Raw genomic sequence first — 23812 nt, 5'->3', positions numbered from 1 at the left:
CTCAATTGTCTGGTCTTGTACAGTTATGTTCTGTGGCATTCCATGGCTGATGGATCTGATGGATGGATTCCTCCATTTGCCCCCACCCCACCAAAGGGAGGGGTCAGTCCTTTTCTGTCCTGTTCCCCATGTGACCCAGACAGAAGTCATGTTCTAGCTTGGAGAGAATTCTAGACTTGTGTCCAGATACATGAATTCTAGTTCTGGCTCTGGTAGTGACTTGCTGCATGACCCTGGGCAAGTTGCTTTATTTTTCTTTGGCTTTAGTTTTCCTCATTTGTAAAATGTAGAGTTAGACTAGATGACTCCAGGAGGATCCTGAGGTATGTAGTTGCCCAGGATCACAGCAATAAAGAACACAATCAGGTTCTAAACCCATGTCAAGAATCACAGAATGTCAGAGTTTGAAGAAAGCTCAGAGACCAACCCAATCCAGCCCATACATGACTAAGAATCACTTCTAAAACATATCCAACAAGTAATCTTCCGTCTTTCATTTTAAAAACAAAGAACTACCCACTTCCTGAGATAGCCAGCCTGTGCCACTTCTAGATAGCTCTGCTAGGGGATTTCTTCTTTCACTGAGCTGAAATTTACTTCTTATCCACTTCTACCAATTGCTAGTGGTATTGCCCTTTGGGACCAAGCAAGGAATCCCTCTTCCACATGACAGTCCTTTCAGTACTTGAAGTCAGCCATCACTCCTTCAGGTCTCGAATGCCTATGTCCTTAGACCCATCCTGACCCCTTTATGCCAAGCTCTCCAGTCCCTTGACTTCTCTGTTCACCCTCTTCTGGGCATGCTCCCACTTGTCAATGTCCCTCCTGAATGGTGTACCTGGTCCTGGACACAGGACTCCAGAAGTTCAAAGGAGAGACTCCCACTTCCTCATTTCTACAAACTCTGCTTCTCTAAATTCGGCTGAAGGTTGGGTTTTTTGGATGGCTCTGCCATTGGCCCCAAGTTCAGTGCCCCTTCCCATTACTCATGCTGCCCTTTCAGGGCTCTGTGATCTTTCTGTGTTACTCGTAACTTCTAGTTGCTAGATTTTCTGTCTTTGGGGCCCTGACTGAGGCAGGGCCTTCTTCCACTCTGCTTCTGTCCCTTTTCTTCTATTCTCTGCTATGCTGATTGGCTAATGAGGGCCATTACAAGAGGACAAAGGCTGTGATGGCTCTGCTCTTTACCACATTCTCCCATCAACCCTTATTGTCAGCTCATCACCTCTCCTTGTCTACAAGTACCTCATTTCAAGGCTAACGCTAATCTTCCTGCCTTACCCCTTCAATCCAATCACAAAATTGGCTAAGATGGGGCATAAGGAGACAGTGAGGCCTTGTGGGGAGAATTGGGAAGCATTGCTTCGGCTGGTCCCTTGTGGGCCTGGATTTTCCCCTTTCTTCCTTGTTTTGGGGGCAATGGAACATATTCATTTTTTTCCTTTAAAAATATTTTATTTATGATTTCTCTCTTTTTCTTTCTTCTCTCTCTCTCTCTCTCTCTCTCTCTCTCTCTCTCTCTCTCTCACACACACACACACACACACACAAACACACACACAAACACAGAGTGATCATTTCACAGTGATACCCTCCTGCAACAGAACTCCCCTCATGATAAAGGAGTACAATTAAACAACTCAAGACATTGGTCATATAGCATAATGCATTTGTCATTCTGTACTTGTAGTCCCTTACCTATCTACCAAGAAAGGTTCTTTAGTGGACATTTTCCAAGAGGATAGAGGTCTGAGCTTCTGGATCCTTGGTCCCCATTGACCTTTCTTTAGGCTTGGGGAGTGGGGAAGAACAGAGAGGATGAGAGGACATCCCAAACTCATTTTGGGTTAATATCTCCAACTACTATGGGGTAGTTGGTATGAGGACATCTATGAACAGGGAGGAGGAGACTCTCTGGGGAGGGAGTAAACAGAGAATAAAAGGTTAGGAGGAAGGAGAGATTTGTAAGCAGCTCTTGAGAAAGAAATGACAATAATCATCATTGGGAAGAAGGAGATCCCAGGGAGCAAGTCTGTAGGGCAGGAGAGAAGGAATGATGGCTTTGCTTTAGGACAGGAGTATACCTGCTTCAGAACCAGGATACAGATGATATTTGTGAGAAGGCACATCACAAAGCCAGCACTATTACTTATTATTCATAGCTAGTAGCTAGCAGGGAACAGAATAGGATTATAGGAGATGGGATTCATCAAGTGGAGAATGACTAAATACATTGTAGTTTATGAACAGAATGGAATATTAATGTGTGATAAAGAAATGGCAAATGTGATGAATTCAGAGAAGCATGGGGTGATTTATTTGAACTGATGTTGAGTGAAGAAAGTACAATGGGGAAAATAGTATACAAACAAAACTACAACAACACAAGCAGTGAGAACAGAAAGCTGGAACTAAACACTGTGTAATTCTGATGACCAAACTTATCCTTGAAGAAGAAATATGATAATATACCCCTTTCCCCTCTCTACAGAGGCAGGAGACTGTGGGTCAGTCACTTAACATCCCTAGGCCTTAGTTTCTTTTTTTAAAATTTTATTTATTTATTTATTTTTTAGTGAGGCAATTGGGGTTAAGTGACTTGCCCAGGGTCACACAGTTAGTAAGTGTTAAGTGTCTGAGGCCAGATTTGAACCCAGGTACTCCTGACTCCAGGGCCGGTGCTCTATCCACTGTGCCACCTAGCTGCCCCTAGGCCTTAGTTTCTTATCTTTAAAATGAAAGGGTTGGATTAGTTGATCTCTAAGATTTATTCCACATCTAGGTCTATGATCTTATGAACTCTCTAGACTGTACAATGAAAGAAAGGAAGCTGGGGATTGGCCTGAATGGGATAGACTGTCATGGAAGGTCACCTCAGCCTATCAGATAACTTAAATACTTTGGCCTGGTCACAGGGACCAATGAGAGTGGCTCTAGTCTGGAGAAAAAGTTAGAGGGGGCAGGCTGGATGGTTATGGCTACAAAGATAAGTAAAAAATGGGCAAAGGCCAAGCCAACAATTCTGTCTCTATGCCCTTTTCTGGATCTGATAAGTAACTCTTACAGTCTGAACTCTAAGGTCTAGTTTTTACCTGTCTCTCCTTAGACCCTGTGGTTCCTAGATTAATTGTACCCCCTCCATCCCCCTCTTTCCCAACACACACACACACACCCTTTCAGCTTTTCTGCTTCCTCATTTGAACTTATATTTCAAATCTGACCCCATCAATGATGGAAATGCTGGGTGGGAGTCATTCAGCACCATGGACATCTCTCAGCCCTAGCCCTTCACTAGCCCACAGGCTAGACTCAGGGGAGTACACAGACCCTCTGTAGACTCCTACTGGGCCTCCTGGTGCATCAGGGAAAATAAATGGGCAAACACTTAATCTCTTTGCAAAGTGAAGCGGGGCTGTAAATATCTGATGTGCTCACGGCTGATGATTTATGGGAGTCTTTTATTAATCTCTTTAGTCTTGGGTGATGGATGCAAGGGGAGAATGGGCCACCCGAGACTCAGCTTTTAAGGCTCTGAAGGCTATTATATCTACTACAGAAAAGAAAAGGGGGGGAAGGCCTTGTGAGAGTGTGGACTCCACCCTCTGGGAGCAACTATAGCAGTTTCCTTGAGTTTCCCAATGTGGGTGTAACATTATTTCTTTGGGAGAAAACCACAGGGATTGTCAAAATGGATGTGCCTGCCTCTACCTTCCAAGCACTTTCTCTCCACATAGGACCAAAGATCAAGAGCTGGAAGGTACCTTAGAAACTGTTTAATCCAATCTCATCATTTTACAGAGGAGGAAACTAAGGCCCAGAGGAAGGAAGTGACTTTGGACAAGGTCACACAGGTAGTGAATAGCAGAGCAGAGTCAGGATTTGAACCCAGATCATCTGAGACCTAATCTAGAATTCTTTCTATTGGACCATGCTGCTTCTCCTTCTCTTTCTCCTGGTCTTTAGGGATCTTTCAAACCAGTGAAGGTGATGACCTGGTAAGTTCATGAGGCAGATATCTAAGGGAGGTGTATGATTATTGGAACTTTTTTTCATGTATTCCCTAAACATTTACTGAGCCCTCTCATATTGCCTCAGGCAAACTGAGACCTGTGGGTGGCCTTAGCTTAAAAGGCCTACATGCCCCATTGCATCCAGGACCATAGATCTCCTGATCTATATCTTGCCACTGGACTCAGATAGCTCTAGAGGAGAGAGTGAGGTTAGTAACTTTGCATAGCCCTTCCTCACTTAAGTCCAAATTCACTCCAAGTCATGACATCACCTCCCCAACGTTATGACCCTCTTTGAGAATGAAGGACAAACAACAACTCCCTATAGGTCAAACCCATTTGGTCTAGGGGAAACCTCAGGGGAAATTCCTTGAGGAATTAAAAAAAGCAAAGTGGAAGACAGGATACACACATGACAGAGAAAAACTCAGGACATTTTGTGAATAACAAGTGATATAATATAGGGTCTGGACTCTATGGACCATAGGTGGTCAGAGAAATGAGAAGTCAGTGAAGGTGAGAGAGGTCAGAGAAGGCTTCCTGGAGGAGCTGGGTTCTAATGGGTAGGTTGGATTTGGAAAGGCTGGTTTAAGAAAGGAAAGCTTTCAAAACAGAAGAATAACATGAGCAAATGGACAAAAACTTGACTTGGCTAGCTTTGTGCAGGGGACAGTGATAAGACTGGTCTGGTCAGAGCAGGGCAAGTGTACTGGTCAGAAATGAGGGATAAAGTGGAATTAGGATAACTGTGCAGGTTACTGAATGCCCTCCACAGGTAAAGGACTTGAGATTTTTTATGATAGAGGCAGCAGGAAGCTCCTGCAGGCTATTATTAAACAGAGTGACATGGGAAGGACTTATTCAGGGACATGAATTCGGAAGCCTGTGCATGAAGGTTTGGAGGATGAGAGGCTGGAGGTAGGGGAACCACCTGGGAGGCTTTTGTGGTGAATGTAAAGTAATAAGAAGGTCATACCCTATCCGGGCCTCAGTGTCCTCATCTGTAAAAGTATGAGTTTGGAGAATATGATCTTGCAGGGTCCTTCCTGCTCTGTTTCTGTCTCCCTCCCTTCCTTCTTCAATCCTTCCTCCCTCCCTCCTTCCTTCCTTCCTTCCTTCCTTCCTTCCTTCCTTCCTTCCTTCCTTCCTTCCTTCCTTCCTTCCTTCCTTCCTTCCTTCCTTCCTTCCTTCCTTCCTTCCTTCCTTCCTTCCTTCCTTCCTTCCTTCCTTCCTTCCTTCCTTCCTTCCCCTATCCCCACTCATTTTTCCAAGAAGAGATTCAGTGCTTGGATGACTCATATCTAGGTAGGGTTCTATCCACTAAAATCCACCCCCTGTTTACTGACAGTACTTTGGGACCTGGCATCAGGTTTCCTGATGGGTATCTTCTGGGATGGAGATGACAATTTTATGACCTCGGGGCCAGGCTCTTTCTCTCTCTAGGCCTGAATTTCTCCATCTGTGAAAATGGGAACCAAGGAGAGGGAACTGATGAGAGGGTGTGTGGGAAGATTGATGATCTGCCACTAGATGGCACTAAGGTAGCTACAAACATGCTTGGAATTGCAATTCAGTGCTCTCTTCAACAAGTCTCTATTGAACACCTACTGAATACCCACAGTCCTCGGCTGGTTGGTATGGAGGAGACTTGGAGAGTATTATTTGAGAAAGGCTTCATCATAGGGTAGTCTGGTCAAGGAAGGCTTCTTAGAGTAGATGGGACTTCAGCTGAGCCTTTAAGGCTGGGGAGAATTAGGAGAGTTGTTGAGTAGGGGAGGACTTGAATAACCTTCAGGAACATAAGAGGGAGAGAAAGAGAAAGACAGAGACAGACAGAAAGACAAAGAGACAGAGAGAGACAGAGACAGGAGAAATAGATACATAGAGATAGAGAAAGAAAAAGAGAGAAAGAGCAGAGGGGAAAAGGGGTGAGGAAAGAGAGAAGGGAGAGAAGAAAGAAAGAGAGACAGACAGACAGAATCTGAGAGAGAAGGGAGAGAAGAGACAGAGAGAGTTAGAGACACATAGACACAGAGAAAGATAGAGAAAAAAGAGAGAGGAAAGAGAAAGAGGAGACAGAGGGGCAAAGAGGTGAGGGGAGAGAAAGAGAGAGAAATGAGAGAGAAAGAGAAAGGGAGGGAGGGAGGGAGAGAGGGGGGTAACGAACCAGGAAAGTATCCTTGTTGGGTTGGAGGCACTGCTATAAGGTTAGATGACCACTAAAGGTAATTGTTTCTACCTGAGTCTGTGGTCTAAATGGGTAGGGGGAGGGGTTGGACAGACTGTGTGGGGAGGAATTGGATGGACTATTGGGGGCTTTGAATGGTTTGATAGGAGAGAAAGGGAATTAGAGGAATTAGAGGAGAGTAGAGGAATAGAAAGGGTAGCGGGGCTGGGGCAGGGCATACTTTACCAACTTGGGTCTTAGCTTGGCATATATGAGCTAAACTGCAGGAAACACTTGTCCAGGGATAAAGAGGGATGCTGATTCATAACAAATTCTTACATTTTTCCAAATATTTCCACTTGCATGGTCTCCCTGATTCTTTGGAAGGGAGAACATCATTGTCATTCTCATTGTATAAATGAGGAAACTGAGGCCCAGAGTGGTGAAATTGTTTCCAAGCAAATTGGTAGCACAAAGGAAACTAAAATCTGGGTCTCCTGTTTTCCAGTCCAGAGCAGGACCACTTAACCATGCTTTCAATTTCTGAATGACCTGAAGTTTCCTTGTTGGGATGGTTTAGTAACAACTGGATTTTGTGGTATCAAAACTAGGAAAGACAATGTTGGATTGAGAGAAACCAGACACCTTAGCTTCTCCTCCCTGCCAGCTGTTGCCTATGTGACCTCTTGAAAGTAGCCATTTGTCTCTGAGCTACCTCTGAGATGAGACTGACACTATTTCTTACCTCACTAAATCTAGAAGGTACCTGTTTCATGTTCATTTGTGATGTGGTTAGTTTCAGAGGGGGTTAGGAAGACAAAGGGGGCCGTATCTTCAGAGGAATATGTTATTTTCTGGGAATCCCAAGAGGACCAGCAGACTATGGTGAGAAAGGGGGACAAAGAATCTGGACTAAGAGTTGGGGGCCAGCGGGGAGAAAGATTTCTTCAAAGAAAGGAAGAAAGAAATGAGTTATTCAACCCTGCAAGGTGGAAAAAATTCCACTGAATCTTTAAACATCCCTTGTCAATTATTTATCTCCTGGTAAAAAAGTCCTCTGGTTTGCCACAAATTTCTTTGGGGAAAAGGCAGATGAAGAGAGGAGATAGAGGAAGTGTATGAGAGGGAGGGGAAAAGAGAGGGATGAAAGGAGGAGAGATAGAGGGGTATAAGGAAGAGGGTTCTCCATAAATAAAGACAGAGAGGGAGAGGGAGAGGGAGAGAGAGACTTGAAGAGAGAGACAAGAAAAAAGTGGTATAAGAAGTGAAGGAGAGGAATGGAAGAGAGAGGGCTAAAAGGAGAGAGAAAAGTATGTAGGGAGAGAGGAATATATATATATACACACACATACCCACAAATATACATATGTGTGTGTGTATATATATAGAGATATATAGAGATATAGATATATAATGATAAAGAAAAGGGAAGGAAAGATGCTAGAGTTAAAGGAGATGGAGAGTAAGATAGAGAAGGAGGGTAAAGAGACGGAATGAGATGGAAAGATGAAGGGAGAATAAGAAGAATGGAGAAAAAGATGAATAAAAGGAAGAGGAAAGGATAGAGTTAATGGGATGAGGAAAGAAAAGGGAGCAGTATGGGGGAATGGAAGGAAGAATAGAGGGAGAGAGGAGGAAAAGTGATAAAGAATGATAGAGTGGGAGAGGGATGAAAAGATAGAGGGAAAAGGAGAGATGAAGATGGGGAGGGGAGAAGAGTAATGAACATGGGAGAAGAAAAGAAATAAAAGTGAAAGGATGAGAGGAGGTGAGAATGAAGGTAAAAGAAGCAAAGGGGGAAAATAGAGGAAGTCACTGTGTGCTATTGTCTCAGCTTGTGGTCAATTAAAACCCCAGGTCTCTACCCCCACCTCCTGCCATGAACTGTTGCTAAGCTGCATCTCTCTTATCCTGGGCTTGTGCTTTCAGTTCTTAGAACCTGCAAGCAAGATGTCAATTCCTCTTTGATTATTGCTCTCACAGATCTGGGAGTACACCCTGTGACCAGATCCCTGCCCCTCTAGCCCCCTTTCTTGGGATTCTTGGCCCTGTAAATCCCACTGCATGAATTGGAAGGCCCCATCTTGTTCTTCTAGTACCTCCAGGACACCAGGGTACCATGTGGGCTGGCCATCTGTTGTCTCTCACGGTGGCTATATGACAGTCCCACCTCCTGCCTCTGAAAATGTCTTTTAGGTCACTTTATTCCATTTGTATTTCATCTTGTTAGGTTTGATTCATTGTTCTATCCTGTCCCATCTTTTCGGATCTTTATTCTGTCTTCTAATGTATTAACTCCCTCTCATTTTTGTCATCTGAAAATTTGATGATTGTCTTCTATGTCTTCATTCATGTCATTGATAATGAAAAACATTGAACAGCACAGGGTTAAGGACCTTCCTCCAGGAAGTCATTGATCCATTACAGTTGTTCAATGAGCTACAAATTTATCTAACACGGATCTTCCTTCCTGACTGCCTGTAAGACTTAGTGTCTTAACCATACATTCTGCTGATCACACACCCTATTTAGTATTATCCTCATCTTTGAGTGTGAATCTTGTCTCCCAACTAGATGGGAACTCCTTGGGGTTAGGAAGCTGGTTCTTGTTCTCCTGTCTCTCCTAAGGTATAGGAGAATTATGGGCTGAGCCCACAAGGCTCATTGGGGGTGCTTGGTATAAGATGATTGAAAAGAGGTAATCTCAGCCAGCTGCAGTTCCAGTTCTTCCCAAGGCAATGAAGATCTTCCCTAATTAATTCTCCTCAGTCCTCCCCTCCTCTAGCGACCAGCTTTGGATTGGATATTCAGTAAGGGCTTGATGGAAGGAAGTGAATTGCAAAGATAGTCATGTTGGCAGTCAGGTGCAATGGTGCATAGAAATGCTAGACTTGGAGACAGGAAGAACTGAGTTTGAATTTGGCCTCAGACACTTCCTAGCTATGTGACCCTGAGCAAGTCACTTAACTTCTGTTTGCCTCAGTTTCATCAGCTGTAAAATGAGGATAATAATAATAATGGATTTGTAGGGAAGATAAAATAAGATAACAGCTATAGGGGGCAGCTAGGTGGTGCAATAGATAGAGCACTGACCCTGGATTCAGGAGTACCTGAGTTCAAATCCAACCTCAGACACTTGACACTTACTAGCTGTGTGACCCTGGGCAAGTCACTTAACCCTCATTGCCCCACCAAAAAAAAGATACCAGCTATAAAATGCTTTGTAAAAACCTTAAGTGTTCCATAAATGCTATTTGTTGCTATTATTACTTTGATATGATTGCTTTGCTGTCTCTTTCTGGTATTTCGGTACCACAAAACCAAAGAGACCAGATAACCTGGAGAAGGAAGACTTGAACAGAAGATTCACAAGGTGGGAGAGCAATAACTTTGACATAAAAAAGAGAAAAACATCCAAATAACATGGTCAAAATTCTAAGGAAATTTAGATAAGGATAGGAAATGCTCTGGTGCTAAGAATAACAGTAATGGTAGCTAGTGTTAATAGAGCCTTTTAAAATTTAGAAAGCACTGTACATGTGTGATCTCATCTGGTCCTCAACAACTCTGAAAACGAGGTGCTATTCTTCTTCCCATTTTATGGATGGGAAGACCTAGGAACATAAGAGGTATTTCATAAATGCTTCTTAAATCTACAGTCTCAAAAGAGATGTTGGGGCAGCTAGGTGGTACAGTGGATAAAGCACCAGCCCTGGATTCAGGAGGACCTGAGTTCAAATCTGGCTTCAAACACTTGATACTTACTAGCTGTGTGACCCTGAGCAAGTCACTTAACCCTCCTTGCCCTGCCAAAAAAAAAGAAGAAGAGAGGTTAAGGAATTTGTTCCAGGTCCCACAGCTAGTAAGTGTCTGAGGCAGAATTCAAAGGTAGATCTTCCTGAGTCCAGGTCTAATGTTCTTACTCCATCAGTGACCAAGCCAACAACAACAGCAGCACAACATCAAAACATAGCAACAATAACACAACAGCAAAAACTGCAATAACACAATTGCAACAACAATTCAACATAATAACAGCAGCGATTGCAGCAATAACAATACAACAGCAAAAGCAGCAGCAACAGCAATAGCAACAGCAGTGGTAACAGCAACAGCAACAGCAACAACACAACAGCAATAGTAGCATCAACAAGAGCAATAACAACATCAGCAGCAGTGATAACACAATGGCAACAATAGGGCAGCAGCAACAGCAGTGACAATAACACAACCAAAACCGTAACAACAGCAACAGTGCAATAGCAACATTAACAACAGAAGCACCAGCAACAATAGCCACGATAGCAGCAGCAACAACACAATGGCAGCAATAGCAACATGCCAGCAATAACAATAGTAGCAACAGCAACAGTGACGACAACACAGTGATGACAAAGTAGCAACAATAACAAGAAAAGAAGCAATAACACAATAGCAACAGCAGCAGCAACAATGACAACAGCAATAATAATGCATCATCAGTAACAGTAGTAACAACAACAGGAACAATAGAAACAACAACAGCTTTATTCATGCAGTTGCTTAGTTTTCCATCTTTTTTTGTTTGTTTTCATAAGGTATTTAGTTCCAAATTTTTCTCCCTCCTTCCCTTCTCTCCTCTTCCCCAAGACAGAAAGCAATCTGATATAGGTTATATATGTACAATCACATTAAACACATTTCTGCATTAGTCATCATCATCCTCTCTCTCTCTCTCTCTCTCTCTCTCTCTCTCTCTCTCTCTCTCTCTCTCTTTTGGTGAGGCAAGTGGGGTTAAGTGACTTGCTCAGGGTCATACAACTAGTAAGTGTCAAATGTCTGAGACCAGATTTGAAGTCAGGTCTTCCTGACTCCAGGGCCAGTACTCCATCCACCATGCCACCTAACTGCCCCTAACATCATCTCTTTTCTTATTTGAGCTTCCCTATGGCTCTGTGAGGTGGATGAGTATAGGCATGCTGTTTCCCATTTCCCAGACAAGGAAATTAAGCCTTGAGTTAAGAAGTGACCACTGTAAGAAAGTCGAAGGGGAATACTCATAACTCTTAAGAACTGTAAATGTATTTGGGCAGAGAGAAGGACTTTATATAGAGGGTATAAATATAAATTGTCTTTGATGTGATGATACAAAAGAATTAAGGGGATAAAAAGGGAGTCTATGGGGAGGAGAGGAAAGGGGAGGTGGAATGGGATGAATTATATCATATGAAGAGGTGGAAAAAAACCTATTATAACAGAGGGAAAGAAAGGAGGGGGGAACATGGTTTCAACCCTATTCTCATTAGATTTGACTCAAAGAGGGAATAACATATACGTTCATTGGGATAAAGAAACTTAACTCATTCTTTAGGGAAACAAAAGGGGAAGGGAAAGGGGGGGACTGATAGAAGGGAGGACAAAAGCAAGGGAGAAAAGGGTAAAGAAAAGAGAGGGGGGTGATAAAAAGGGAGGGCAGATCGGGGGAGGCAGGGGTAAGAAGTAAAACGTCGGTGAGGAGGAATAGGGTGAAAGAAGGGGGGAAAAGTACAAAGGGGGTAAATAGAATGGAGGGGAATAGACAGTCAGTAATAATAACTGTAAATGTGAATGGGATGAACTCTGCTATAAAACGGAAGCGAATTGCAGAGTGGATTAAAAACCAGAACCCTACAATATGCTGTTTACAAGAAACACATTTGAAGCAGAGAGATACACACAGAGTAAAGGTAAAAGGCTGGAGCAGAATATATTATGCCTCAGCTAAAGTAAAAAAGGCAGGGGTAGCAATCCTTATCTCAGACAAAGTGCAGGCAAAAATAGATCTCATTAAAAGAGATAAGGAAGGAAATTACATCTTACTTAAAGGTACTATAGATAGTGAAGTAATATCAATATTGAATATGTATGCGCCAAGTGGTATAGCATCCAAGTTCTTAGAGGAGAAGTTAAATGAGTTACAAGAGGAATTAGATAGTAATACTATACTAGTGGGGGATCTGAATCTCCCCCTCTCAGAATTAGATAAATCTAGCCAAAAAATAAATAAGAAAGAAGTGAAAGAGGTGAATAGATTACTAGAAAAGTTAGACATGATAGATGTCTGGAGAAAATTGAATGGGGATAGAAAGGAATATACCTTTTTCTCAGCAGTACATGGCACATTTTCAAAAATTGACCATGTATTAGGGCACAAAAACATCATAGTCAAATGTAGAAAGGCAGAAATAGTAAATGCATCCTTCTCAGATCATGATGCAATAAAAATTACATGTAAGAAAGAGCCAGGGAAAAGTAGAATGAAAATCAATTGGAAACTAAATAATTTCATTCTAAAGAATGAATGGGCCAAACAAGAAATCATAGAAACAATCAATAACTTTATCCAAGAGAATGACAATAATGAGACAACATACCAAAATCTATGGGATGCAGCCAAAGCAGTGCTTAGGGGAAAATTTATAGCTCTAAATGCTTACATGAATAAGAAAGAGAAAGAGGAGATTAATGAATTGGGCATGCAACTTAAAAAGCTAGAAAAAGAACAAATTAGAAATCACCAATTAGACACTAAATTAGAGATCCTGAAAATTAAAGGAGAAATCAATAAGATTGAAAGCAAAAAAACTATGTAATTAATCAATAAAACTAAGAGCTGGTTTTATGAAAAAACCAATAAAATAGATAAAATATTGGTTAATTTGATTTAAAAAAAGAAAGAAGAAAACCAAATTACCAGTATCAAAAATGAAAAGGGTGATGTTACCACCAATGAAGTGGAAATTAAAGCAATAATTAGGAAATATTTTGCCCAACTGTATGCCAATAAATTTGACAATCTAAATGAAATGGATGAATATTTACAAAAATACAAACTGCCCAGGTTAACTGAAGAGGAAATAAAATCCTTAAATAAACCCATATTAGAAAAAGAAATTGAACAAGCTATTAATGAACTCCCTAAGAAAAAATCCCCAGGGCTAGATGGGTTTACGGGTGAATTTTACCAAACATTTAAAGAACAATTAATTCCAATATTATACAAATTATTTGGAAAAATAGGTGAAGAAGGAGTTCTACCAAATTCGTTTTATGACACAAATATGGTGGTGATACCAAAACCAGGCAAAGCAAAAACAGAGAAAGAAAATTATAGACCAATTTCCCTAATGAATATTGATGCTAAAATCTTAAATAAGATATTAGCAAGGAGATTACAGCAAGTGATCACCAGGATAATACACTATGACCAGGTGGGATTTATACCAGGAATGCAGGGCTGGTTCAACATTAGGAAAACTATTAACATAATCAACCACATCAATAAGAAAACCAACCAAAATCATATGATTATCTCAATAGATGCAGAGAAAGCTTTTGACAAAGTACAGCACCCATTCCTAATAAAAACACTAGAGAGTTTAGGAATAGGGGGAGCTTTCCTTAGAATAATAAACAGTATCTACCTAAAGCCATCAGCAAGTATTATATGCAATGGAGATAAATTAGAGGCCTTCCCAATAAGATCAGGGGTGAAACAGGGATGTCCATTATCACCCCTATTATTTAATATTGTTCTAGAAATGTTAGCTTTAGCAATCAGAGAAGAGAAAGGAATTAAAGGAATTAGAATAGGCAAGGAGGAAACAAAACTATCACTCTTTGCAGATGATATGATGGTATACTTAAGGAATCCTCGAGAATCAAGTCAAAAATTACTTGAAACAATTAACAACTTTAGCAAAGTAGCAGGATATAAAATAAATCCACATAAATCATCAGCATTTCTATACATGACCAACAAAGTCCAGCAGCAAGAGATAGAAAGAGAAATTCCATTTAAAGTAACGGTAGGTAATATAAAATACTTGGGAGTCTACTTGCCAAGACAAACCCAGGAACTCTACGAACACAACTACCAAACACTCTTCACACAAATCAAATCAGATCTAAATAATTGGAAAGATATCAATTGCTTATGGATAGGCAGAGCTAATATAGTAAAAATGACAATACTGCCTAAATTAATTTACTTATTCAGTGCCATACCAATCAGGCTACCTAAAAATTATTTTATACAGCTAGAAAAAATAATAACAAAATTCATCTGGAAAAACAAAAAATCAAGAATATCCAGGGAAATAATGAAAAAAAAATTCACAGGAAGGTGGGTTAGCGGTACCAAACCTGGAGCTTTACTATAAAGCGGCAGTCATCAAAACTATCTGGTACTGGCTAAAAAATAGAGTGGTAGATCAATGGAATAGGCTAGGCTCAGGAAATGCAGTAGTAAATGACACTAGTAATGTAGTGTTTGATAAACCCAAAGACTCCAGCTTCTGGGATAGGAACTCAGTATTTGACAAAAACTGCTGGGAAAACTGGAAGATAGTATGGCAGAAATTAGGCTTAGACCAACATCTTACACCTTATACTAAAATAAGGTCAAAATGGATACATGATTTAGACATAAGAGGTGATACCATAGGTAAATTAGGAGAGAAAGGAATAGTGTACCTATCAGATCTTTGGAAAGGAGAACAGTTTTTGACCAAACATGAGATAGAGTATATTATAAAATGCAAAGTGGATGATTTTGATTATATTAAATTAAAAAATTTTTGTACAAACAGAAGCAATGCATCCAAAATTGGAAGGGAGGCAGAAAGCTGGGAAACAATTTTTGAGGCCAGTGCTTCTGATAAAGGCCTCATCTCTAAAATATATAGGGAATTAAATCAAATTTATAAGAATCCAAGTCATTCCCCAATTGAGAAATGGTCAAAGGATATGAACAGGCAGTTTTCTGATGAAGAAACCAAAGCTATCTATTCCCATATGAAAAAATGCTCTAAATCTCTAATGATTAGAGAGATGCAAATTAAAACAACTCTGAGGTACCACCTGACACCTATCAGATTGGCTAAAATGACAAAAAAGGAAGATAATAAATGTTGGAGAGGCTATGGGAAAATTGGAACACTAATGCATTGTTGGTGGAGCTGTGAGCTGATCCAACCATTCTGAAGAGCAATTTGGAATTATGCCCAAAGGGTGATAAAGCTGTGCATACCCTTTGACCCAGCAATCCCACTTTTAGGTCTTTTGCCCAAAGAAATCATGGAAGGGGGAAAGGGACCCACATGTACAAAAATATTTATAGCTGCTCTTTACGTGGTAGCAAGGAATTGGAAGTTGAGGGGGTGCCCGTCAATTGGGGAATGGCTGGACAAGTTGTGGTATATGAATACAATGGAATACTATTGTGCTGTAAGAAATGATGAGCAGGAAGAGTTCAGAGAAACCTGGAGGGTCTTACGTGAGCTGATGATGAGTGAGATGAGCAGAACCAGAAGAACATTGTACACAGTATCATCAACATTGAGTGTTGACCTACTGGGATGGACTATATTCTTCTCACCAATGCAATGGTACAGAAGAGTTCCAGGGAACTCATGATAGAAGAGGATCTCCAAATCCAAGAAAAAAAAAGAAAGAAAGAACTGTGGAGTATAGATGCTGATTGAACCATATTATTTCTTTTGTTTTGGGTGCTGTTGTTTTTTTTTCTATTTTGAGGTTTTGCATCACTGCTCTGATTCTTTCTCTTGTAACAGGATTAATGCAGAAATAGGATCAATGTTATTATGTGTATATATATATGTGTGTATATATATATATCTATATGTATACGTATAGAGATATATAGATATAACCTATATCAGATTACCTGCTGTCTAGGGGAGGGGGGAGGGAGGGGAGGGAGGGAGAAAAATCTGAAATTGTAAAGCATGTATAAACAAAAGTTGAGAACTATCTTTACATGTAACGGAAAAAATAAAATATCTCATTAAAAAAAAAAAGTCGAAGGGGATGCTTGGTGTTTCCATAACATAACACTTAGAACAGAGTTCATGTCCTTGGCCAGCTGCGGGGTGGGGTAGGCCACAAGGTCAAGGATTCAACTGAGCAGGACTTTCTCCCTCCCTCCATTTCACTGACTCTTCTTAGGGAATTCAACCCATATTCATGCCCCACCCCCATGACATTGCCACATCACTTGCAGAATGTATTATTCCAAAGAAAATTCCTTATTTCCTATTAAGCTGAACAAGACTCTGGAGGGAATCAGAGGGAAAATTGTTTCTTGGACCCTGGGGAGTGTATTTCAAGATTGAATGCAGCCAAATACACTATAGTTATGGGGTGATCATCTGTGGCTCACAGGCTGAGAGACTGGGATCTGGGGTGGGGTTTGTTTTTGTTGTGTGATTGCCCTACCACCACATGCTATTGTTAGGGTACCACATTCCATGGCCACAGAGCCCTGTTCTATTGTTACATCACAGTATCCTGCCGTGATAACACTTCGTTCTGTTGCTACATGCCTGTGTTCTGTTGCCATATCAACATGAACAATAGCACAAATGACCATGTTCTGTTGCTACAAGACCATTCTGTTGTTTTACCATCATTCTTCATCTCCACAGTCCTCATTATCTTGCTTCATATTCTCATCCCTCACTGACTTGGGTGTGAACATTCTTCCATAAACCAAGGGATATCTGGAGCATCTAACATACTTATATAGTGACTCAAGGTTTACAAAGCACCTCCCTCACAACCCTGAGAGTAGGTAGCATAAGAATTGCTATCTTGGGGCAGCTAGGTGGCACAGTGGATAAAGCAATGGCCTCAGGAGGACCTGAGTTCAAATCTGGCCTCAGACACTTGACACTTAGTAGCTGTGTGACCCTGGGACAGTCATTTAACCCTCATTGCCCCCCCCCCCCAAGAATTGCTATCTCTGTTTTACAGATGGTGAAAGAGATGAAGTCACCTGCTCCATATAATCCTGTTAACAAGTGTCAGAATTGTATCTGCATGTCTCCTGACTCCTGGCTCACATTAGTTAAACAAGGGGAATTGGGGTAGGGAAGTGCAAAAGGCAAAAGTTCTCCAAGCAGAACAATATAGCAGTCCAGAAAACTTTGCAGCATTAGCATCATAGTCCTTACTGGGGAAAAATGACACAGTGATGAATACTGACCCCATGTGAGTAGGAAATCCAGGGCTTCATTTTTTTGAGGGGCAATGAGCATTAAGTGACTTGCCCAGGGTCACACAGCTACTAAGTGTCAAGTGTCTGAGGTCGAATTTGAACTCAGGTCCTCCTGAATCTAGGGCTGGCACTTCATCCACTGCACCACCTAGCTGCGCCCCAGGGCTTCATTTTAAAATTATTTCTAAACCTTGGTTGATCTGAGTTTGAGGTACTGAGACCCTGGCCATCTTGGTCTTTTTTTGCCTGCTTAGTTTCCTTGAATTAAGAGACTTGCCACACCCAACCCCTCATCACATTTCCCCATCTCTCTACTCCTGCCACCATTCCTGGGTACCCTGGCTTATGGACCCAATCTTTCTTTTCTTTATTCAATCTGCCGTCCAATAATCCAGGTTGCAACATTGTGCTTGATTTGCAAAGAAAAAGAGTGGTATTCAGAAGCATCAAATATAGATTGCAAGGGTAATAACATATATATATATATAATTGTGGTTCTGTAAAAAAGTGACAAAAATGTGAATTAGGGAGACAAGCAAGGTCAAATCATAGAGCAAAAGTCAGGGGGTATTGTTGCTGAAACATGTATGAAACGCAAGAAGGAGGACCTTGTCAGCTTTGCCCAGATTAATTTGCATGCTAATCAAAGAGGTTCTGTTTATGTTAGGCAAATAGCCTTCAAAAATTCCTATGGGCTTCTCTCTCTCTCTCTCTCTCTCTCTCTTTTTTTTGTGTGTGTGTGTGATGGTGATGGTGGTAGTGGTGGGAGCAGAATCTCTAAAAAGGAATTTGGGGACACAGACTCAAAATCAGAAATTATTGGAAGTTAAAAGGAATTTTCTAAACCTGTCAGACAATTAGCTGGCACTATGGACCTTGAATCAGCAGCAGACAAAGGCTATAAAAGAAAATAGGTTTGATGTGAGCCAAGAACATTCTGTTGACTTTTGTTAGCTTCCCAACTAAGCCTCCTAGCTCACAGCCTCAGTATTTTTACTAAAAGAGTGACCACTTTGTTTTTGTCAGGAAGAGGCTTTCTAGTCATTGCATTTTAGAAGACTGCAACTGAGAGTAACTTAGTGACCATGAGACCAGCAGAGACATTCAGAAGAAATCAGCCAATATACCCAAAAGAGATAATGTGACAGAGAAAGGAGAAAAGATTTCCAGCAGAGTAGAGAATTGCTTGATGACATTGCCAGGTAACATTGAGTTTTCTAGCCTCAGAGGAGTGAGTTGCCCAGGCTATACATTTCCACACACATATGTGTGCATGTATATATACATACATACATATGTATGTATTTTCTAGCATGTACCTAAGCCATATAAGTTCCTGTTATATTCTCTTTCACACATATTCCTTGGTGAAAAGTATCCTACATGTGTGCCCTTCAAATGTGTTCCCTTTTCAACAGTGTTCTCTGCATGCATGCACTCTCCCCTCTGATGATATGGTAACCTATGAAAGGGTGTATGCCATGGGTGTCTGTAATGTATTTATATTTTTTTATTATTTTATGTGCTATGCTGCCCAATGAAATGTATTTTGAGATAGTATATCTTCTCGCTAGCTGGTAAAAGTAAACTACCTGGTGGAGGCTCATGACCGATAGTTTTCGTTACATGTTTATGCAACGTCTAGAAACTGGGGCAGATTTTCTAGGGGCCTGCATGTGAGGGAGTGCTTCATGGAAATTATAAGGAAATGTGGAAAGACATAGGAAATGATGTAAGGTGAGGTCAACAGAACAACAACAAATCAACTTCAACCAAACATATGAAAAACAAAGTTGCTTGGGTACTTCCTAAGGTGGCCAGATCCTTGGGATTGAATGTTCAGGTATTTGTGCCTGGCTATGGAAAAATTGGGCAGGATCTCCTCACCCAGATTCCTCATGAATACAAGCCCCATGTCTCAGAGCATAACCATACTTTCTTACTCACCTTTCTTTCCACTGAAGAGATTCTTGTCTTCTCCTTTTCTTTCCTTTCCCTCAAACATGTGATCTTACACTTCCCTTCTTTTATTACACTGCCTCTTCTACTCACCCTAGTTCCATTTCCTTTCCCAACACAATGACAATTTTTTAAAACAAGTCTCGATGGGGCCCTTGGTGTGGGAAAATTCACAACAAATGGCTCTCCCTCTAACCTTCTTTCTCTATCAACACTCACTAGCCAGGCTGAGTAATATTTAGCCAGGAAATCTTATTCATACTCTGCTTAATATCACAAAACATGTTCAAGGAGAAAGTTGTCTTTACTTGAAACTTGCTAAGCTTAAGACTTCCAGATAGAAGCTAGTTTTTCATGAACAGAAGAATAAATAGAGCAAGGTTAAAAAAAAGAAAAGAAAAGAAAGGAGGAGATTGGCTTAAGGCATAATAGGAGAAAAGGAGATCCTGGAAGTCTGCACAAAGGAAGAGTAAGAGAATTGCAAATTTCAAAGCTGAAGGGGACATCAGGGGCTATAGAGTCTAAAGTCCTAACCGGATTCCCCTTTGCATTATAATCAACACCTGCTCATCCAGGCTTTGCTTGAAGCCCTCTAGGGAGAAGAAACCCACCACCTCTTGGTGAAAAATTTTGACCAGTTATCTTAGTATATTTTCCCTTTTATCAACCCTAAATGTTTTTATTCACCATTTCTACCTCTTTGCTTCCCTCTTGGGCCAAGCAGGACAGATTTCATTACTCTTTCACCTGAAAGCTATTCAAATACTTTAGGACAGGGATGATATTTCCCCTAAGACTCTCCCCTAGGCTAATTCCACTTAGCTCCTTCATGTGGCATGAACTCAGGCATCTTCCCCATCCCTTTCACCCTTCTCTGGCCAGTCTCCACTAATATTATTCCTAAAATATAATACCCAGAACTGAGGACACTCCTTTAGAAATGGTCTGACCGGCACAGTAATTATCACCTCCCTAGCCTTAAACTTTATGCATATCTTAATGTCGCCTAATGTTGCTTTAGTTTCCTGATCTGCCACATCATACTTCTGACTCATATCCCGCTACTCTTACCTCCCCCCTGCCCAAATATCATCTTTAGGTAAAATGCAGTTGAGCCATGTCTAGCTTGAATTTATCAAGTTGATTTTTTTGGGGGGTCAAGTGTGTAAGATTTTACATATATATATATATATATATAAAATGCCATTTTTAAGATGGGATCCAATGTAGACTGTTAAGATCTTTTTGGACCCCCATTCTGTCAACCAACAGGTTACTTAACCCTCCCAACTTTGTGTCATCTGCAAATATTATATGCCATCTATGCCTTTATACAAGTCATTGATTAAAAAAACATTAACTAGTGTAGGGTTAACAACTGATGCCAAGAGTCCTCCAATGGAGTCCTTTCACACTGACATGGAACCGTTAATGATGATTTTTTGACCTGGCCACTCCATTGGTTGTGAATCCACCTACTTACATTATCACCTAAACCTCCTATCTATCTTGTTCACAAGAGTAAAGCACATGAGAGGCTTTGTCAAGTAGACTGCTAAAACCTAGGTAAATTAAGTTAATAGTGCCCCCCTGATTTACAATCTATTAACCTTTTTATAAAAAGTTTTACAAATATTTACAAATATTTATTTTTTTAAAAGGAAATAAAGTTACTTTTGCATACTTGTGTGCTGAATGCTTTTCTTAGAAGGGCATAAAAATCAAGTGACTGAAATCTTTGGACCATTTGGGATGACCACTGTTCTGTGCCACTTCAAGATAATTGTTAGACTTCTTTCTGGGATAGATTTTCTTTTTCACCGAATCAGGCCCATAATGGATGGAGAAATTCTCATTTCTTTTTTTATTTATTTGTGAGGCAATTGGGGTTAAGTGACTTGCCCGGGCTCACACAGCTAGTAAGTGTCAAGTGTCTGAGGCTGGATTTGAACTCAGGTCCTCCTGAATCCAGGGCTGGTGTTCTATCCCCTGCGCCACCTAGCTGCCCAAACTATCCTAGTGGGGGACCTTTAACCTTCCCCTCTCAGAACTGGATAAATCTTTTTTTTTTTCTCTTTTCTACATTTTGGATGAATGCTGGGTAGATTCATATTCCAACAGCAATTACGTTAGGTCCTGTACAGTGACTGGCATTGAGTAAATATTATCTATGAATGTAAATGCTATTGTCACACAGATATTAGTTTCTCTTCTTCCCCAAACACATTCTGAAGCTCCATCAGAACAAAAAATATTTCTGTTTCTGGTAGCATCTGCTAATTAAGCACCTGGATGTCTTCAACCCTAACTCCATCCAATTGATTAACCATAATTAGGTCTCCTCTTTTCTTTCGGTTTCCTGGATAAATCTTTGGTGTTACTTGTTTTGCTTTTTCTTGCCTAACTGAAGAATCTGAATAGCTCCTGGAAATTCCTTATTCGAGGGGACAATCTTTCAAATCCAACCAGACAAAGAGGGTGAAAACTCATTGAGGGCCAGAGGCCATTTCTCATTTTTCTCCCTGTGTTCCAAGTACCTAAAAGAATGCTTGCTACTTCGGTGAGGAGGAGTATTTAAAGTGATAGTTTCACCAGAATGAGAAATATCTGTCTGTCAATGGAGATAAGCAACTTGGAGTCTTAGAGAATTGTCTAGAGGGCACTGAGAGATTAAGCGATGTGTCTAGGGCCACACAGCCAGTCTATGTCAGAGCATGCATGGCTTGACTTCAAGGCTGGCCATCCATCTGCTGTGCCAAGCTGTCTCTTACTAGAGCACAGTAGGTCCTTCATGCTCCTTGTATTAAAATGAATTTAAATGGAAGATAACTAACAGGTATGATTACTCCTCTGCCCCCTCTGAGAACAAGGACAAATCACGTCACATGGAGAAGATCTGTGAATGGACAGGACTGTACTTCTATTTGGGGAAAAGTTCTGTGGATATCTGGGAATGGGGACCTCCCCAAGATGAGGCAGAACTGTAGGTGACTTAGTATTATTATAAGTCTAGGATGTTACTTGAGGTACTCAGAGGTTAAATGACCCATTCAGGGTTACATAACTAGTATTGAGGCACGACTTTAACTTTGGTCTTTCTGATACTAAGCCTAAAGTGGTATCCAGTATGCCACACTGCTTCCACACTTCAAATGAAAGCACTATTTGCCTTCAGCAATTCTCTGAGCCCCTACATTTAGGAATCTATTGTTTCATTCTATACTTCCCAGGGCAGGGATAGGGTGTCCCCTCCCCCCAGAAGCTTGGAAAGCTCCATGGTAATGCCCAGTCTTCATGAAGTACTGGCAGTCCATTTTGTAGGTCCCAATAAGGTGGGGTCACGATAAAGAAAAGTGCTGAAGGCTCAGTGGGGAATGGCAAGGCTCTTAGTAGAAAGAGGGACAACTGAAGGATTCTAATGCTAGGATATTGCAGGGGATTCTTCTGGGGAAAATGGGAGAGAACTGATGACCATGACAAGACAGGGCCATGAATAGGAAAGAGGTGAGCTGCCAAACCTTGAGCACTTAGGGGTCTCACACCAAAAACTGTGGCTGAGGCCATTTCTTGTCTCTGGGTCAGATACTCTCCTCTCAACTAGGCAAGGTTGCTGTCTGCAGACAGGCAGGCTGATGGAGAGATGATTGAATTTGGCTAAAGAGCATCAGGAAGGAGTGGGCGAGTGAGCTCCTGCTTTGGTATAGGAGCTTTCCCCAAATCAAATCACAACCCTGCCAGAGATGTTTTCTTCTTTACTCTGGATTGCAAAGAGTCAGAGAGAGCCTACTTAACAACAAAGCATCCTGAGGACAACTCCTATGTCCCATAATCCAGTAGACATGCTATTTGCTACAGGGAAAATGCTTCTTCCTCTCTGAACTCCCATCTTATATGATGGGGAGGGCATTCAGGTACTCTTTACTTCCTTAACTCTTTGGGCTGAGGTGTTGTACATAAGGCACATCCATATAAACTGAGTCCCATTTTAAACATATCAGGAGAGTTTGATATTTTTTGGGGGCAGGGCAATGAGGGTTAAGTGAATTGCCCAGAGTCACACAGCTATTAAGTGTCAAGTGTCTGAGGTCTGATTTGAACTCAGGTCCTCCTGAATCCAAGGCTGGTGCTTTATCCACTGTGCCACCTAGCTGCCCCTGAGAGTTTGACATTTCCAGGAGCCTGATGGTGAATCCTTTCACAAAATAAGGAATTCCATTGTAAGGTGAAGAATCCCCTCTTCCCATTCTTTCCCTCCCCCTCCCCATGGCTGTCAATCCAGATTTTCACGTGCAGAATTCACTTCCAGAATACACCAGTATTTGCTGCCTCTGCAAGATACATAACCTCCACATAGGAACCTCTTGACTCCAGAGCTGTCCCTTTCTATTGCTCCATTCCTATCCCCTCCCACCACAAGGCAGGACAGCTCCTCTACGAGTACTTCTTTCCAGAAGGCAGAGAGCTAGCTAGCTACTCACTGTTTCCTGAGGAAGCTCCAGAGGTTTTACTTCTTCCAGTGAGGGCACAGAAAGGCACTTGTCCACATAGAACAGGGTGGGTTTTGGCTTGGGCTTCGGCTCTAGCTCTGTCACTAGCTCTAGCTCTGGCTCTGACTCTGGGTCTGGCTCATGCTCGTGC

At 41.3% G+C, this 23812-nt stretch overlaps 1 protein-coding gene across 1 annotated transcript in view; it reads right to left on the bottom strand.

Annotated features, from left to right (window-relative positions):
* Positions 1–23812, bottom strand: part of CCDC33 (coiled-coil domain containing 33) — a 248658-nt gene that overhangs the window by 76260 nt on the left and 148586 nt on the right. Inside the window, exon 13 of the mRNA XM_043980303.1 lies at positions 23653–23787. Within this exon, the coding sequence (XP_043836238.1) occupies positions 23653–23787 (135 nt within the window). The remainder of the gene's footprint in view (positions 1–23652; positions 23788–23812) is intronic.

This window comes from Dromiciops gliroides, chromosome 2 (genome assembly GCF_019393635.1).
Source record: "Dromiciops gliroides isolate mDroGli1 chromosome 2, mDroGli1.pri, whole genome shotgun sequence".
In the NCBI taxonomy this organism is placed as follows: Eukaryota; Metazoa; Chordata; class Mammalia; order Microbiotheria; family Microbiotheriidae; genus Dromiciops; species Dromiciops gliroides.
The sequence above is the reverse complement of the archived record's forward strand: the minus strand, read 5'-3'. Positions and strand labels throughout refer to the sequence as shown.